The sequence below is a fragment of the Zootoca vivipara genome, chromosome 1 (genome assembly GCF_965207765.1).
Source record: "Zootoca vivipara chromosome 1, rZooViv2.hap1.1, whole genome shotgun sequence".
In the NCBI taxonomy this organism is placed as follows: Eukaryota; Metazoa; Chordata; class Lepidosauria; order Squamata; family Lacertidae; genus Zootoca; species Zootoca vivipara.
In genome coordinates this window covers 60051919-60070246 of record NC_142582.1, presented here as the reverse complement: position 1 = coordinate 60070246, position 18328 = coordinate 60051919, and the positions used below count along the sequence as shown (strand labels likewise).

Genomic DNA, 18328 nt, shown 5'->3' with positions numbered 1-18328 from the left:
ATGCAGAGGGGATGCGGTTGGATTTGATCCCTAAGTCTAGGATTCTCCAGAGGATCAGGGAGGATCAAATCCTAACTTGTGCATGTGGAACGCAACAGTAATTCAAAACAAATGTTACATTCCAACATCTTGGTTTAAAGTTGCATAGTAAGTAAAAAAGAGGTCTTACCTTTCTTTCTTTCTGTGTTTCCAATGCAATCCAATTGTCCTCGAATGCACTTGCTAGAGATATTAAAACACAAAAGGGAAGTCTCACACAAATGCATAAAGAGGGGTGTGTGGAAAACTACCCAAGTTCCAGTCATGAAAATACACCCATCCCCAAGATAAGCCATATCTGTAATCTATATCTTGCCCTTTGGAAACAAATGCCTTTTAAAATCAAGGTACCTTTAATTAACAGGCTGGTTCTGTTGAGGATTTGCAACAACCTTTTACAAATGTGTTTTGACTATTAACTAAATAACTTTACCACACGAGCTCATCCTCTTGAAATGAACTTTTGGGTTGTATCAGCAGGCCCTTGTGGTAACATGGACAGTCCTCTGGAAAAACACATTCTTCCTCATTCATTAGGTATGTTCCCTCAGGGCAGCTGCAGCCATCCACAGGGATGGTCTGAAGACTGCATAGCACATCAGGCTCCCTCAGGGACCGGCAAGAGTTGTTGCAGAACTTCACTTCATAGTTGTATACCATATTCTTAGGGCACTCTGTGGAGACATCTTTGCAAAAGAAGCAAAACAAGGGATGGAATGAGCAAAGTGAGTATGCTTATCTTTGACTCCAAAGAACAATAGTTTATTTCACAAGGGAAACAGCGAGCCTCCTTGCAGGAGGCCCTTCAAAGCAAATGAAACAAGCTGCAATCCCAAACATAATGGAAATAATTTCTCTTGATTTTAATGAAGCAGGTTGGTTGGTGAAGTCAATGTGATGCACCTAAATTATTAGTTTGTTTTTCGCATTTTGCAGGAATTTGCAATTGAAAAAAAATCATGAAATTTCATCAGCCTTTCCCTGTGAATTTACGTTAATGAACACATTTTTATATGGAGTCTTGACTATGCACATTTTTTGCGCATAACACATGTCAGTATGTTGTTTTTACAAATATATTCATTTATGCATGCTTTCCCCTAATACGGTATATGCAGTTCTGTTTGGAGAATTGCATCGCAAAGTTCAGATAATGTAAATGCAAATTTCAAAGGATGGCCGTGTTTTGGTTAGCATATTGTTTCAGAAAGCGCAAATTTGATGGATTCCGTTTTAAATGGAAACTGAATCAGATTCTGCCCCGCCCCCAATCACTTTTGGACAAACATTGGTTCTGCCCCCCCCCACCCATCATTGGGATGGGAGAGGAAAACTGATTTGTGAAGCTGCCCTCCTGCCATCATTACACAACCATTCTGTGTGTGGATGCCATTTGATTGATTTATTTATTTTTTAAAAAAGATCAGTCCTGATAGTACTATGTACATGGCAAAGAGTGTGTTCAATATTACTTTAAGTGCATGCTACTTTGAATTATTAAAAATGGCTTAGGAGTACATGAGAATTACACACCACACCTACCACAGATGCTGTCTCTCCATCCTTTCAAGTGGATGCCTCTTGCGGCACAATCTCTGGCATAGCCAGAGAAAACGCTGCACAGAGCCTCTTTGCTCTTCTCAGCATTGCAAGTGTCATAAACGCAGTTCTAAGTAATAAACACAGAAGCAGATACAAGAATCAGTGCTCAAAAGAAGCGTCACATTCACCAACAGATAAATGAGAGAATGAGGGCGGGCTCCTCTGTTCAAAGAAGCAGCATGGATCGCTTGTGTTTCTGCCTTGACCACTTCTTTGTATATGTAAACAAGTTCTAATTTCGGAGGAAAGCTCTCTGTCAATGAATGCCCATTTATGACACATACATATGACATTGCAAAGGGGAATTAATGCAGCTCTGTGACTAGAACATCCTCTTTTTCCTCAAGTAAATAATCAGGATATTTGATCCTGCGAGGTTGAAATCATATTCCAGAATTCACTTATCAAATCCTCTTTCTTTCTTTGTCTTCCTTTATTTCTTTTCACCTTTTTATTGGTATAAGAAAATGATACAAAAAATACCACAAAAAAATGAAGAAAGAAAAAGGAGGAGATCCAGTCTTATTTCTTTGGCTCAGGCCTCATTTCCAAAAAATCCATGTTACATTTCTTGAGATACAGTGGTACCTCGCAAGACGAATGCCCTACAAGATGGTGACTCGCAAGACAAATTCATTTTGCGAAAAATTCGTCTTGCGAATCGCGGTTTCCCATAGGAATACATTGAAATTTAATTAATGTGTTCCTATGGGCAAAAAAAGAAATTTCAATGCATTCCTATGGGAAACCGTGATTCACAAGATGAAATTTTCGCAAAACGAATTGACTTGCGGAACGAATTAAATTCGTCTTGCGAGGCACCACTGTATAGGGAAAGCTGTTCACTGTTCCCAGACAGGCCACCAGAGGGCAACTGGTTACTATACCTGCAGCTTATCTACCAGCTACTTGAGCTCTAAAGAGCTACTCTTTCATACTGTCAGAAGATGTGATGATGGCTCCACTGGCTTATTTCTTCTTACTCACGAAAGGTAGAACACCCCTGTGGCAAAATAGCTTACAGAGCTTCCATAATCTATTCAACTTTATGGGAAGCAGACATGGGCAAGCTGAAATTTAGGAACTACTCAGATTGTTGCCTATCTGATCAGAATGCACCTGACACTGTGCCAGATATGAAAGGAGATGTTTTTAAAAAGGAATTAATCCATGCCTTACCTTGATATAAGGAGCTGGGTCATTAACAGAATGGCACTCAGCAAATACCCCCTTTGCATCCAGCAGAAGAGCACACCAACGCTGTCCAAATTTTTCTATCAGAGAAAATGAAGATTTCCAAAGATTATTTACAAAATGGGAGCCATTCAAATGCCACACCAATGAGCAAAAGTAACACCTGCATTTAACAAAGAGCTTGTTGTTGTTGTTGTTGTTGTTGTTGTTGTTGTCGTCGTCATCATCATCTGAGCTGCTCACAGCATATATAAAAACATAATCAAACATTAAGAAACAGAATACCTTATACAGACTAGAAATAAACCAATAAGTCAATAGAAAATAAAATATAATAATAATAATAATAATAATAATAATAATAATAATAATAATAATTTACAGTTATACCCAAATTAAAAGAGCTGCCAACCCCAACTAAAACTTAACCAACCCCAATGCAACAAAAACAACATTAAAACCATTTAAAACATTTTAGCCAGCAATGTCCCTCCGACTTCCAGGAGATGTTCAGGTTTGAATACTGTATGTGACCTGCCAGCAATTTGTATTAGCTTATCAAATATTTGTTTTTGAAAACACATTCTAATTTTGATCATTCATTTAGAAAATGAGGGATCTACCCTATATACTCAGGCTAAAACTCCTAGGCACACACTTTTACTTGGGTGTAAGACAATGAACTAACCAGAACTTACTGTAAATCTAAGTAAATATGAGTAGAGTTAGCCACAGCAAGGGACAAATAAAAATTCCCTTATGGTTGTAGAATGAATTGTGTAAGCTTTCACTTATATTCTGGTTTAACTTGTCAATTTTACCTTCTATTTTAGTCAATGTTTTCTGGTTGTGGCATATTTTCTTATATAGGGTTGTTGTTGGGGCTTTGTAAGCCATCCTAGAAACACTGCTGGAGAGCGGTACATAGGTCTGACAAACAGAAAAGTTATTAAAAATAGAAGAATGGCTGTCATTCCTCTCGTGGTGGAAAACAAATTGCTGCATTTAGGGAAAGCATGAAATGAGGAGAAAATGTAATACTGTACCTTTATCAACACTTTTCTGACAGGGATCCTCAAAGCTGTCTTGAACATCAGCACAGCTGGCCATAGTTTTCCATGAGTTTCCAAACACTGAAGCAGAGTCTTCTACAATCCCACTGATGGTTTGAAAATCATCAGTCTGATCATTGTTGAAATTTCCACAAAGGCCTAGTTAGGTGGGGGGAAGGTACAAGACAAAAATTCAGACAAAGTATTTGAAGCAGCCTATCTAACAAAACAAATTCAGGACCCCGTTACAGAGCAGAAAGAGAGCCAGGTTTGTGGGTAAAGAAAGGTCAGGCAAATGGGTGAAAACTAGATTTAGGCTCTGAAAGTCTAATGGCACCTATTCATGAAGGGGATGTAGATCAAAATGCATGAATGTAATAATATGTAAGGATCCTTGTGAAAGCTAGGTCCCATTATTTTAACTATAGTTAGAAGCAGGCCTCATACTGTACTAGACTGTACTAGAACTGATGTTGGTGGCATGATGAGTCAATCCCAGAATAAAGCAATCCTAACTGAGCGCACTTAATCATTGTAAGACTGCATTTTACAATGCAACAGTAAGAACACAAGAGCAAACTAAACACAGCACACATACCTGTATGTGTTCATTGGTCCTCTCTCTCTCTCTCTCTCTCTCTCTCTCTCTCTTTTTAAAAAATATATTTTATTAATTTTCCAATTAAAACCAATTATATCACATTCATTATTTCAAATTATACACATATATATATCAATCAAACCGAATGTTATGCCAAATCGTCTAAAGAATTTTTTATTTGGGTTCCCATGCTTCAAGAAATTGGGGATTCCTCGCAACCGTCCACTGCCGTCTTTTTTCTAAAGTTCAAATCGTCCTCCAAGTTCATAATAATCCAGATCTTCCCCTTACAGTCACATAGATGTTTTCCACTTTCAACCAATTGTTTCCCAGCTGCTGAGATAAATATCAAACGAGGTTTCACAAATGTTCTTTCTCCTGTGTGGGTTAATCAGTCCAGCCTCCCCATAAATCTTCTTAGTCTGTAGCTCCCTGTTGCGTCGAAGCAGCGCCATCTTAAAAAGCTCAAATCACTTTCGTTTTCTCTCATAGCCATGAAGATTAACGATCTTTATAAAATTTACAGCTTTTCCAGGCAGAAGACCCAAACATCAAACCATAAACTCTTGGTAAATTAATGGATCTCCTTGCCCTATAGCTGAACTTAGCTTCAGGTCGCTGCTCCAATTCAAAGTGTGTCACAGCTCATAAATCCTCCGAACGCGTCCAGGACTCCTTCCGTCCGACTAGGGGGGGGGGGGCTTTTCTCATCGGCAACTCCACATCTTTAAAAAATATGCTCAGTAACAACAGTTTATAAAGTTCAACTCACACAGTCTTTTGCTTCTCTTTCACTCCAAACAAGCCAGGACATCGCGTCTGGGAAGGTACGAAGTAACTCATATGAAGAAAAATAAAACTCCATTCCCTTATCGCTCCGTCCCCATCAATCCTTCTTCCAGATGATATACAGCCTTTAACTCCTCTCCCTCAGCAGCATAGATTTCTCAGCAGTAAACAGCGCTTCTTCCCCTCCTTCTGAAGTATGTCCATAGATTTAAGCCTAATTATCTTCTTTAACCATGGAAATCCCCGCCATGCAGATTAGCGTCCGGGAGTCCTGGCCCTCGTAAGTGCTTTTCAGCCCGAGCTCCCCCCACTCCATAAACAGTCGGAGTGGGTCTGGGGGCATCGCGGGCCAGCGGCCCCTCTCCGTAACCCCCGGAGAGGGTAGGGGGTTGCCATTTACTCCCCTAGCAACCGCCAAATTCCTTACGAAGGTCAGAGGGATGGAAAACAGGTCCGCCATTCCTGCCGGCGGAAACCGGAACCTCTCTCTCTCTCTCTCTCTCTCTCTCACACACACACACACACAAGACAATTTAGCTGGTTGTTTCAGAGAGCCTGTTGCCCCCAATCCTGCATCTACCTATCACTTGAGGGTGGTAGTAGCAATGTTGGAGGTGGCAACTGCATCCCTTTCCTCCATAGTTTCACCAACAATGATTCAGATACATGGGCAAACAAGAGGAGGGGGGGGCATTGACCAACCTACTTAACTCATTTCAGCAGCATCACACCTGACAGAGTCCCGTGGAAGCAATGTGCTTGGGATGTTTTGTCCCCAGAGACACTTTGTCTCCCCAGTTCCTTGATAATACTTGACTTTCCAAGCTTCATATGCTCTCCAGAGAACAGGAGAACTAGACACGCCATACAAAAGCATGTAAACTAAGGAAAATATCATTGGCAAGATGTAGATTCTTGATATCAATTATTCTAAACATTCCAATATGAGACAAACATATGAAGACAGAAATAAATTTCTTTTGAATAAAAGATCACTTTTTAAGTAGCCTTGTGGACACAGTCCCATCATCGGCAAATGACTCATTTTATTGCTAAACCGGGGGGGGGGGTGACCTGCTTGGCTTCCAGATGTTGTTGAACTCCAGCTCTCATCATCCCTAGTCAGCCAGAGCAAAGGTCAGGACTGATGAGAGTTGAAATGAAAAGCTCCAGGTTCCTCATCCCTGCTCAAGACATTTGTGGTGTCAGTTTATCCTTGAGAAAGTTTGCGAATATTTCATGAAATCAAAGCATCTCAAGGTACTTTTTACAATCTACTAAAAGAAAGTAGGCGTTAATGCATGGGGAAATACTATACCAGAAGTATGGTTTTGATAAGTTTCATCTACTGTTATGAAGATCTGCATAATGGGTTTCAGTTGCACTTGAATTTGCACCCGTGAAGAAGTCAGGATGTTGACATAGAATGTAGATGGTCTGAAGAGTGTGACGCCATCTAATAAAAAATCCAGAACATGCCTTCAGCTAAAAACCATATCCAGGTAGGAGCAACCACCATACAGGTACATAGCTTCCATTGGAAATTTGGAGTGAAACTGAACGCTGACCTTTAGTTACAGGCAATACTGCAATGGCATTATTGACATAGACATCTCCAGTGGAACAGACTCTTATACTCTGCAAAGAAAGGAAAAATAAAGAAATGCATGAACACTGACAAAACACTTAGGGAGCAATCCAAATCCAATATCTGTCAGAGGTGGAGTTTGAAATAGGCGAGTCTTTGGCTAAACTGATTCAGCCAGAGATATGTTGGTGTAAGTCTCCACCCCAGCTCATCTGGGGCTAAGACGAGGCCAGGATAAGTTCCCAAAGAGGGACGTTCCAGGAAAGTGGCAGGGGAAGGATGGCACAAGGGGAGACTTAACCCTATTCCAAACTATTCAGCATGGTGATATGACCGACAAATCCAGCAGAAGTTTCCTGCAGAAAGGGTGGCGTACGTCAAACTTTATTTTAAAGGCTCATTTTCCTTGTTCTGGGCTCAGAGTAACTCAGCCAGCAGTAGCCCCACTCCTGAACAGAGTGTAGAATAGGGTAATTATCCCAGTATAATTTACTCTTCCTTGAGTTCAGATTGTTCTGCATTTCTGACAGGTGGTGGCATAACTCGAGCAACTTACAAGGGCTCCTAAAGTGATTAAAGCATTCTTCAGACAAGTCATAGTGTTGGAAACACCACATTGAACAATCTCTCCAATGACCACAAAGGAACCATCTGTGTCCTGAAAATGAAGAAGAGTTTGGATTTGATACCCCGCTTTATCACTACCCAAAGGAGTCTCAAAGCAGCTAACATTCTCCTTTCCCTTCCTCCCCCACAACAAACACTCTGTGAGGTGAGTGGGGCTGAGAGACCTCAGGGAAGTGTGACTAGCCCAAGGTCACCCAGCAGCTGCATGTGGAGGAGCGGAGACGCGAACCTGGTTCCCCAGATTACGAGTCTACCGCTCTTAACCACTACACCACATTAATGCAGTGGATGCAGCATTAATGCAGCAACCAAGGAGTATGTTCATCTGACACATTGCAAATCTCTTGTAGAGGAGATGGGCAGTGGACATAGCTGCCAAGTTTTTCCTTTTCTCACGAGGAAGCCTATTCAGCATAAGGGGAAATCCCTTATAAAAAGGGATAACTTGGCAGCTATGGCAGTGGATGCTGAACACTGTCTATATGGCCTCTTTCCTCCCTGCCTATCATGGAGTCAGTGCTGTTTTAATAACAGGGGAAAGTTTTGCATACACCTACTTGCAAGACAGACAAACTGGGAAAAGCTAAGATTTTTCCTGCATATTTTCTCAGATTTAGAGCCTTCCAATGCTCTCAGTTTAGAGAGATTAGACAGAGGTGTGACTTTCAGCATATATGTAGGACAGAATATTGAGTACTGCCCTAAATCCTGTGTATTATTCTCAAGTTTGTGATTCAGGTGCGGAGAAATCACATTTTCCTCAGACTCAAAGGGGAAGAAATGAGTCAGTTGCAGCAGCAAATACAATGCAGAATATGGCTGTATGAACCACCAATTGGTTAGTGCTCATTTACAATCGCAAAGGGCTACATTTACAATACAGTTCATCAGTCTCCTTGAACAAAGCATTTAACGAGGCAGTTAATTTGAGGTATGTTATGCAACCTCAGTGCACTACTGTTGGTGTCTATTTGCTGCTCCTAAAAGGTCTCAACCCATTTTAAATAAACCCCTACCTTAGCTAAGACATAGTTGCAGTTGCCATGGAAAACGAATTGCTTCTTATCAAAAGTTGTTATGTGGAATCCACCTTCTATTTTACAGTTTCCAGAACAAGGCAGTGATATGCAGGACCATTTTCCACTCATGCAAGTACTACAAGACCAAAAGAGTAGCTTAATTCTCAATAACAATAGAACAGAAAACACATGTGACCAGCCCTGAATATTTTCCAAAATCAAGAAGTTGAAGCAGGCTATATATTATGTAGTCTGCTTCTCAGCTCAATGCACTTTATAGCACAGCAGCTCTTTCCCTCTCCAATGCTGACTGAAACAGCATGGAATATGGGCCAGGAGTAGCAAGTAGGGATTGCTGTTTGGTCAACCAGTGGTAGCCAAACTTTTTTCAAAGAGGGCCAGATTTGATGAATTGAAGGGCCGTGAGGGCCAACCAAAGGGCCAACCAAGGTTGTTAACCTTTTTTTAGGGTTGACCAAGGTTGTTGAGGTTTTTACCCCAGGAAATAAACTGCCACAGGGGCTGGATTAAACCAACCAGCGGGCCGGATTAGGCCCCCGAAATGGATTTTGGACATGCCTGGTCAAGATGCTATGCTGCCATGTAATTCTTCCTGCTCTCTCCACAATCAGCTGAAGCTGAGCTGAACTTTCTAAGATGACTTTTTTACTGAGAACGTTTCTGAGGTTTTTCAGTTTTTCACCCCAGTAAATGTGCGCATGGGGGGTGGGGGGACATATTAGATGCAATGGCCTTGGATTTGTTGCATTTCCAAGTTTTGGTTCTGAACTTCCAAAAGAGAATCTCCTCCAGCAGCAGACTTAGATTTTAGCATAGAATAACCAGTTTTCCCAGATGACTTCCGGTTTGCCGCCATTGCCGATCGGCGGGGATCGTCTCGGTCTCCGAGACCCCCACCGCCACCAAGAAGGGGGAGAGTCGTGCGAGCGCCGTGACCACCCGTAGAACCCCAGATTGAGCGTTCTGGGGGCTTGGATTTCCCAGCTGTGCCCCATTTAGTCACGATTCGCTGCCCGGAAAGCCCCCATGCCGGGGGCGCCGAGAGCAGAGGGAACGTGACGGAGCCTTGGGTCCAGTGCTACTTGGATGGCGGAAAGCTCCGATCCAACGACAAGGGAGCGGCAGATACCTTCAAAAATAGAATTCGACCATGAGTAAAAGAACAAGACTTGATTTGAAAAATTTAAATTTGGACACGGGAGGGGAGTTTAAATTACAAGGGAACGGTCGCTCCCCCCCCCCACCGATATTTCAAGCAACAGCTAACTAGCCTGCAGCCGTGTTTTTGAAACGACAAGAACTCTCTTAAGAAAGTTAACTTGAGCCCTTCCCTTAGGCGGCAGAGCCAAGGGAAGAGAGGATTTTAATCTGGGATTTCTGCAAGGAACGTCGTGAGGCTAAACGATTCCCCCCCCCCTGGACCCTGGGAGCGGGACTCTGGAAGCCATTACCAGCGGAGCCGGGAGGAAACAAGGGGAAAGATTGTAGCCTTAAAATAGCCTTTATGTATCAATATTGGTGAACTTTGGATGTATGGTTACAATATAGTGTGATTTTGAGGCAACTTTGAGAATTAAGAAGCCTTGAACTCTGGATGCTAAAAAAAAACAAGAGAGCTTTTATTTTGGATAAAATAAATAAAAGACAATAGCAACACCCTGGGAACTAACGTACATGCCTCCTGGTGTAATACGAGAAGACAAAGAACTCAGCTAGACCAAACAACCGACATGCAGTCAGAAGAGATCACTGTGCAACAGATTTTGGATTTTATCCAAGAAATGACTCAGGAACTGTGTAATCCCAATAGGATTTTACAGCCCCAAGTGGGGATTTTACAGCCCCAAGTGGAAAATCTACAACCACAAGCGCAGGAGGAGGAACAGGACTGTAAGGAAAATTTTCAAGAAGAAGAAAAAAAGGAGCAGTTGGATGAAGAGCAACCAGTGAGAGTGGCAGAGAAGGACTTTTGTTGGATTCAAGACTCTGCAGATGGAGACGAAGTCTGGGGCTCTGGCCTGTCAGTGAGAGAGGGAGGCCAGACCTCAGTTAGAGACAATCAAATTGTGGTTGAAAAAGATGATTGGGACTGGTTTGGTGTCTCTCTAGTGAGAGAAGAGGGACACAATCCAGTCAGAAGTCTCATGATAATGGGGGACAAGGAAAATGAAGATGTGGGAGGGAGACAGGCTGAGCACTTAAAGCAACAAAAGGGGAAAAGTGGAGAATGGTCTGGAATGGAGTGGCTTAGGGAGGGTGTGGGGTAAAAATGTATTTTTTGTGAAGTATTATTTAAAGGACGGCTTATGAAGTTTAAGAATTGGAAAGGATTAAGGTTCAAGGTCTAAGGATTACGGATCTGGGGGTGGCTCTGAGGGAACTGCTACCCAGGAGAGGAAGGGGGAAAGAATTAAGAAGTATTGTAAAACTTTATAAAGAGGGAGGATTTGGGAATACGATATATTTCTTAGAGAGAAACTAGAGGCTAAAGGATGTAATTAGAAGAAGTTAAGAGGGTTACCAAAGTTTGAACAAATAATAGTAGTGATGTAAGATTAAGAATTGTAATTGTTTAATTATTCGTGAGTATTGCGAAAGCTGTATAAGAGAGAGAGAGAAAAAAGAGTCGGGCAGGGGGGACGGGGAAGTCGATGATAAGATGTTAATAAGATTATGTGATGTTTTTATATTTTCTTTTTTCTTTTTCTTTTTTACATTTTTTCTATCGTTTTTGTACCTTTTTTTCTTATTTTTCTTTTTTAATGTATCTTTTATAAAATCAATAAAAATATTATTTAAAAAAAAAGAATAACCAGTTTTCCCAATTCTCCCTCAAGCTGATATATCATTATTAGCAAGCTTTTAACAGTACCAGTTTTGGCAGGGGGTGGCATAGGTGTCTCCAGCTGTATAGACTTTGCCTTGAAAGGTGCAGGGGCAGCTGCCAATTGGGATGCATTTTTTGCCCTTGATGTCATCGAGAATGCTGCCTGTTCAAACACAGTGCTTAGTTATGCTTAGAAGGGTGACAGTAAATGCTACACATAATTTTATTATTGGTAGGAAATATGTGAAAGTTCTTGCACTTGTTAGCAGACATCACTTAATAATACAATAAAAAAACAAGCAATGTTATTGGTTTACACTCTGTAAAATGGGCATATTCAGTGTCCTGTTTCATAGGACTGTTGACAGGATGCACAAGGAAAGTTTGGAAAACTACTTTGCTCAGTTAAAATGCCATGCAAATTATGGATAATAGATCAGATCAATTTTCTACCTTTAGGACAAAAGCATCCATCAGTACATGGGGCTTTACATATTTTGCTCCTTTCTGGGTTGAAGCAGGTATCAGTACAGGGGTTTCCACATTCTGCATATTCCAGGTTGTTTGGACATTTCAGGACTATAAACCCAAGCATAATAAAAAGAATTTTATTGACAGTTTTCAAATTAATAATCTGATTTGTAAAATAAATAGCATACTTCTAGTCATTCTTCCCATTCTTATGACAAACTTAGGTTAGATGTCATTTATTGAAAATGTTTTGAGGTTGTACCATTTTTACAAGATTGCAAAGCATACCAAAGTCTTTCCCTGAGCCTTGAATCAACAGGCACAAACCACAGCTGATTTGTAATAAGCAGAACCCATTCACTTTAGTAAGGATAGTTAATTAGAAGTTCTGATATAAAATGCAGCATGGGGCGGGAGGCAGCTGTTTTCAGCACCTGATAAATCATTTTTTTGTTTATGCAAGTCTATTCAGACATGGAATTTTAACATGTTGTTTCAGTGTGTGTGTGTGTGTGTGTGTGTGTGTGTGTGTGTGTGTGCATGCGTGTGCGCTGTTAAATAAATTAAATGCAAATCTTTCTTTACTTACAACAGAGTTCCTTGGATCGCCATTTTCCAGGGTCTCCACCTTTGCGGACACAGTCCCGGGAGTACTGACTGAGAGTGCTGCATACACAGCTGGCAACCAGGTCAGAATGAGAAGATTTCTCAGAACAGCTGCACATATCTTGAATACAGATGGCTAGGTAATCATCAATAGCAACCACCGTCTTACAATTCCCAAAGTGGGATAGGGCCTCCTTGCACTTAGATTTCTGTCAAAGAGAGAAAGTGGTGGGGAGAGAAGGGGAGATTGGAGATCTTACATGTACAGCTTCAGTACCATAAATTTACTTACTTCTGTGGGGTTGCTTTGATACTTAACATGTGAGGTTCTGGCTCCCCGATCAAAGTATGTGTATCTGCTACTGAGAACACTCACTGTCACCTCTGTTATCTTCATTGAAGGGGGAAGTTCCATGTATATAGCTTTATGCATGTGTGGAGCAATTACTTCCACTAAAGTGAATAGGGAAACATTTGCAGTGAGGAGCTGCTGCCCTTAGAGTGATAAAATGGAAAGCATACCATGAACAGTGCAACTTACGTATCTATTTTTGCATTTATCTTGCTGTTGAGAGTTGTCTTGCCGCTTTCTTTTGTCTCCAATTACATCAGAACACTTCTCTGTTGGATCATCTACTTTCTGGAGGTTTCCAAACTGCCATGGGAATAGTGGATAGCCTGTAAAATCCCACCAGTAATAGGACTTTACTGTGCAGAGTCAATGTGCCGGTTTAGGATTACAGCCTTACTCTCAGTTTTGAACCCAGCAATCACCCATCCATGATTTGAAGCATATAGTTTGTACCGTTATAGTTTAATTTATTTTACAAATGAAGAAACAAGCAAATAGTTGTATCTGTACTCACAGTGTGTACAATTGCTCTGCATAAAGAGAAATAAGGAAGCAGGCATTTATCTTCCAGCCAGCCTATACATAGAAGGTATTGTTTAGAATGCCAAGAGGAATATTTTATTACATGTGAAATAAGAGTTCTGAGTGATAAATTCACATGCTCCTTTGTTTAGTTCAGATACCAGCCCAGATTTAAACAACATTTCACCCTTGGCTACCTTACCAAGCGCAGTGATTGCATTTTACCCCAAATGTATGTACAGGAGATTGTGTAGTGGGCTAGGACTTCTGAGTCTTTGGCTCAAATCTCCACTCAGCTATAAACAGTGGTACCTCGCAAGACAAATGCCTCGCGCAACAAAACACTCGCTAGACGAAAGCGTCTTGCGATGTTTTTGGTGACTCGCAAGATGAAGTTTTCAATGCCCGCGCTTCGCAAGATGAAGTTTTCCGGTGGGTTTTTTGTTTGTTTGTTTGTTTGTTTTGCCGCGGCAACCCGCGCTTTGCAAGACGAAATTATCGCTAGACGAAGCGACTCGAGGCACGAATTCATTTCGTCTTGCGAGGCACCACTGCTGCGGTCAATCATGATCTCTGTTGTCTTGAAGGTAAAATTTCCACAAACCCAGCCACAATTCCTGAGATCTTTTGAAAATGGTTAGGATACAAATGTGATGGTTTCTATTATTATTATTATTATTAGTCAGCTATATATATTTTAAAAATCCTACCGGGCAGGAATAAATCATTTTTGTCATTGCCGTCATAGTTCCCACACAAACCACATGTTTCCCCTTTGTAAGTATCTTCTAAATCGAGCTAAGAAAAAATAGGCAAAAAGACAAACAATTTAAACATATATACAGATACCTTCATAACTATAATGCATTGTACTGTCATGAGGTCTCAGATTGAGCTGCCCTCCAGATAGAACTATATCTCCCATCAACCCCAGCCAGCATGGACAATGGTCAGGGCTGAAGGGAGATGTAGTCCACAATATCTGGAGGACACCATGATGGCTTCCCCGTGGGAAACTGAGCACAATTGCTGCAGTGGTATTACCACACAGAGGCTAGTATTTACTCCATTGAATTCTCTTTCTGAACATGGAATTAAATACCCCTCTTATTTATTTTTAAACAATGTGTTTTTTAAATAAAAAAGCAAGGGGGAAAGAAATGACTGTGCCACAATTAGGCCATAATTAGTCAATTTTTAAGCACACAAGCTGATGTTGGGTTGTGTGGCTTCCTCTTCTAGTGATAAAGTCAGAGATACCAACTAAAAATCTGCTATCTTCCTGACATTCTCAACAGTAGAACCAGAAAGGAGTTGTGTGATTGTCTCACTCCAAACATAATTCCAGGGCTCACAAAATGATTCTTTATATAAATAAATTAGCTTTATGTGTATCCCCTTTGTTCATAATATCGCTAGAAGATGGCAGTGTGCAAAGACTGTGGCTACTCAACACATTTTGTATTAAAATTCACTAAAACAACTAACTGGAGCTTCATACTAGGAGAGTGTCACCCCAATTCCACTTGAGAGTCAGGCCTAGTTTGGAGGTAATTAGGAAATAAGGATATTTGTCTTCTACTAGGACAGTCTTCAGACTGAAGGGCAGAAGAATCCTAAAAGAAAGAAAAAGAGGGGGGAACACAAATGAACAAGCACCCTCGTTGTCTCATGATCAAAGATATCCCCAACCCGACCTATTAATTAAGCTCAATGGCCATTCCTCAGCTTTGATCTCTCCCCTCTCAGACAACTCTTCAGACAACCAAGAAGGACAGATGGGAAGGATGGGAAGCAGAGGTTGGCTGTTGAGAGAGAACACTTACATACTGTTCTTGCTGTCTTTTCTGTGAGAGACGGACCAATATGTTCCGTTATGCACCATACCAATAAGCCAATATGCACCATACTGATGCTGCTTGGCTGAAGGACACAGAGTGGCACTTGTGACCTCATGCTGATACTGCCTGCTGGGCTGCCTGCATGTCAGAGACCAGCCATTGTGAGCTCATGTTGATGATTGCTGCCTGAAGAAGCATGCAAGCTCCTGATGTTGGTCCTGAGTGTAGGAAATCACCCTAATCTGGGGCCACCACTGTTTGACATTTCTCAGCATTGGCTATCTGATTTCAGACCCAAGAAAACACTGTTCCTAGTACACAAGAGCATTCATGAGAACACAGAAGACTACCAACAGATGTTGAGCCAACTCACGTCTTCCCATCTACTGTGATGCCTGATTCTTTGACCTCCAGAAGCACTCCATCTATAGTGGCTGTGAAATAGATGGCAGTCCCCTTCTTGAGGCTCCGCATTATATGGATAGTGAAGTCCTGGTGACTGTCTTTGCAGTGTGAAGCAAAAACATAACGGCAAGTTCCAGTGAAGTCAAATTTTGCACGGTCAAATGTCTGAAAGTGGAAATTACCCCACGTAGAGCATTCACTTGTGGTGACAGCAGGACGCTGAACTGCAGAGAAAATAAGGATGGTGGCAATGATAAAATGCCCTGCAAACATTTATTTATATGGCCTGGCACCATAGTTACATATCTTTAGGTGGGGGGGGGGGAATGTTCCTTTTTCATCATGCTTTGGCTTTTAATTATCCACAGCCTCTGTGAGGGGGCGGGATGTTTTAATATAGTTAAAAAACAAAACAAAACTGTCTTTAGATTTTTCTTTGTTTTTTTAATCCTGGTTTTAATGTATCTATTTGCTTGTTTTTACTGTAAGTTGCTTAGAGTTACTTAGGTTTAAAAAATGACCAGGGCCGGCTCTAGGTAGAGCGCCGGTGGCGCAGGGTGGTAGGGCACCGGGCCGGTAGGCGGGGAGCTGCGCGACAAAGCCGCGCGGAAGCCATGCTGCGCACTGCAAGGGCAGGGGCACCAGAGCAATCTCCGCCCCTCAGCGCCAGGGCGCCCGACCTGCTCGATACTGCCCTGAAAATGACCAATAAGTTTCCTGCTTGGCAGGGGGTTGGACTGGATGGCCCTTGTGGTCTCTTCCAACTCTATGATTCTATGATTCTAAGTTTAATTATTTAAACAGAGTCTGAACTTTTTGAAGGAGAGGGTGAAATGAACAACACAGATCTTCAACACGGGCAAACGTGTATGTGTCCATTGTGCTTTTGGACATCACTCTTCCTGACTGAGCTGGGTCATTGGATTCACAGAGCAATATAGTGCGGCTCTTGTAAGATCTTCTCAGAAGCTGCATGACCCTAATAAGTGAGGCTTTAGCAGCGGTGTCAAGAGGGGGTGGATGGCATGTATGCAGGCCACCACCTTCCCATTTAGCCTCAGGCAGCGAAATGGGATGGGCTGTCCCTGGGTCAATAATAATTTGTTTTCCGTGGCACTTGGTTGCAGTTGTGTGATCTAGTCCCGTTGATTTCAATGAGACTTAAATGAGCTTAGCCTTCTCTCAATTAGACCCAAATTATTAAGTATTAGGCTGCCCAACACAGCCAATGGGCATGCTTTGTGACATGCAAGAGGGGGTTCTATTTCAGTGAATTTTTCATATTTAAATAGACATACTGCTTTTGGGTTATGGTCTTATTTGGCAACCTAGCAAGTATCAGTGGGGGGTGGGGCACAGAGAGGACAGAGGACATGACCTTGTAACATACTGATGTGACACTTGTAGGAAATACCAAAAAAGAAGGCTATCACAGTTCACATCACTACTTTCCTATTCAGTGACCTTTGCAGTATTATGAAATGCCTTGGAATTTGGATGGTTTCGTTAAAGGTTTATTTTCTCCCCACAACACAGAATTCTAAATTATGCTGAAGTGCCTGGGAGTCTTCATAGAAACAGGGGTCCCAGGAATTCTGACAGATAAACGACAATGGCTCTGTACTTTTTTAAGCACTTTGTGTAATATATACGTATAAAGAGTTTGTTGCCAGCACTGAGTTTATAGATATATCAGCCCAACATTGACTTCTGATTTTAAGTCAGTATTAAATAAAGCTGACCTAAAGCTAACTATCTTTCATGAATATCTTAGTCTTCTTTTTTTCAACTGGCTATTCCATGTGATATAATTTTATGTAATTAATGACATTGTATTTTGTTTATAATTTTTTGTTAGCCCACTCTGGGACTGTTTGGTGAAATACAACATCCAATAAAAGCTAAATTCTTTTGACTCAATGTCCTTTCAAAAAAGAAATAAATGAAGACTCTCATTATTTAGCCACTATGGTATGATTATGGTGAAGGTGATGATAATAATAATTGCTTGTTTGTTTAGATTGCTCACATTAGCTCTCACATTCAGCTTGGCCCCAGTTCTGTTCATGCAGCCAATCTGATTGATGAGTTAGCATTGTAATAAAACTCATTCCATGCTCCCATCTTGGGTGAAATCTCTCCTTGTGACTCATGCAGACTGGAGAAAGAAGACACAGTCAGGGAAAACTATTGTGCCAAACAGGATCAATGTGATTAATATCTACTCAGAAGAAAGCCTAACTGAGTTCCATACACCTTACTGCCAGGAAAGTGTGTGCAGGGTTATAGTTGGGGGGGGGGGGAGAAATGCCAGTCAATCACTATTTCAAAAGTAGAGACTATTCAGTTCAGTTCCAAACAAACAAACAAACAAACAAACTTCAAAAAGAGATTGTTTTCAAATATACAAATCTGAAAATATTGGTAAAGAACAGGAAAAAGGTAGTACATGAAAGAACTAATCCCTGAAAACTCAAATCTTTTTTCTCATTGTTTGCGAAGTCACCTGTGAAGACAGAGAACTGCAGAAAAGCAACCACTTCTATTTACCAGGCAGAATTATCTCCCCTCTCCCTGTCCTCTCTGTGTGCTGTTCTGGAGGTTCTCTCAAACTCCATAACAGATTGGGGGAAGGCATGTTGCCACACGGGGGAGACAAGGGGGAAGCCTCATTGAACTATTGGGAGTTTCTATGCTGGCTTCCACTAGTGCAGCAAGTTAGTTGAATCTGGCCTTAAGGGTATAACTGAACAATAGCTGAGCACTTTTACA

At 41.4% G+C, this 18328-nt stretch overlaps 1 protein-coding gene across 1 annotated transcript in view; it reads right to left on the bottom strand.

Moving 5' to 3' along the window:
• The window catches only part of LOC118097524 (mucin-5B-like), a 51769-nt gene that overhangs the window by 33087 nt on the left and 354 nt on the right, over nt 1-18328 (bottom strand). Inside the window, exons 2-17 of the mRNA XM_088666064.1 lie at nt 15525-15780; nt 14812-14926; nt 14021-14108; nt 12978-13114; nt 12420-12645; nt 11813-11938; nt 11405-11522; nt 8509-8647; nt 7422-7523; nt 6846-6915; nt 6596-6733; nt 3882-4046; nt 2821-2915; nt 1582-1708; nt 473-725; nt 170-222 (exon numbers count right to left, since the gene is read on the bottom strand). Of these exons, the coding sequence (XP_088522190.1) occupies nt 170-222; nt 473-725; nt 1582-1708; nt 2821-2915; nt 3882-4046; nt 6596-6733; nt 6846-6915; nt 7422-7523; nt 8509-8647; nt 11405-11522; nt 11813-11938; nt 12420-12645; nt 12978-13114; nt 14021-14108; nt 14812-14926; nt 15525-15780 (2208 nt within the window). The remainder of the gene's footprint in view (nt 1-169; nt 223-472; nt 726-1581; nt 1709-2820; nt 2916-3881; nt 4047-6595; nt 6734-6845; nt 6916-7421; nt 7524-8508; nt 8648-11404; nt 11523-11812; nt 11939-12419; nt 12646-12977; nt 13115-14020; nt 14109-14811; nt 14927-15524; nt 15781-18328) is intronic.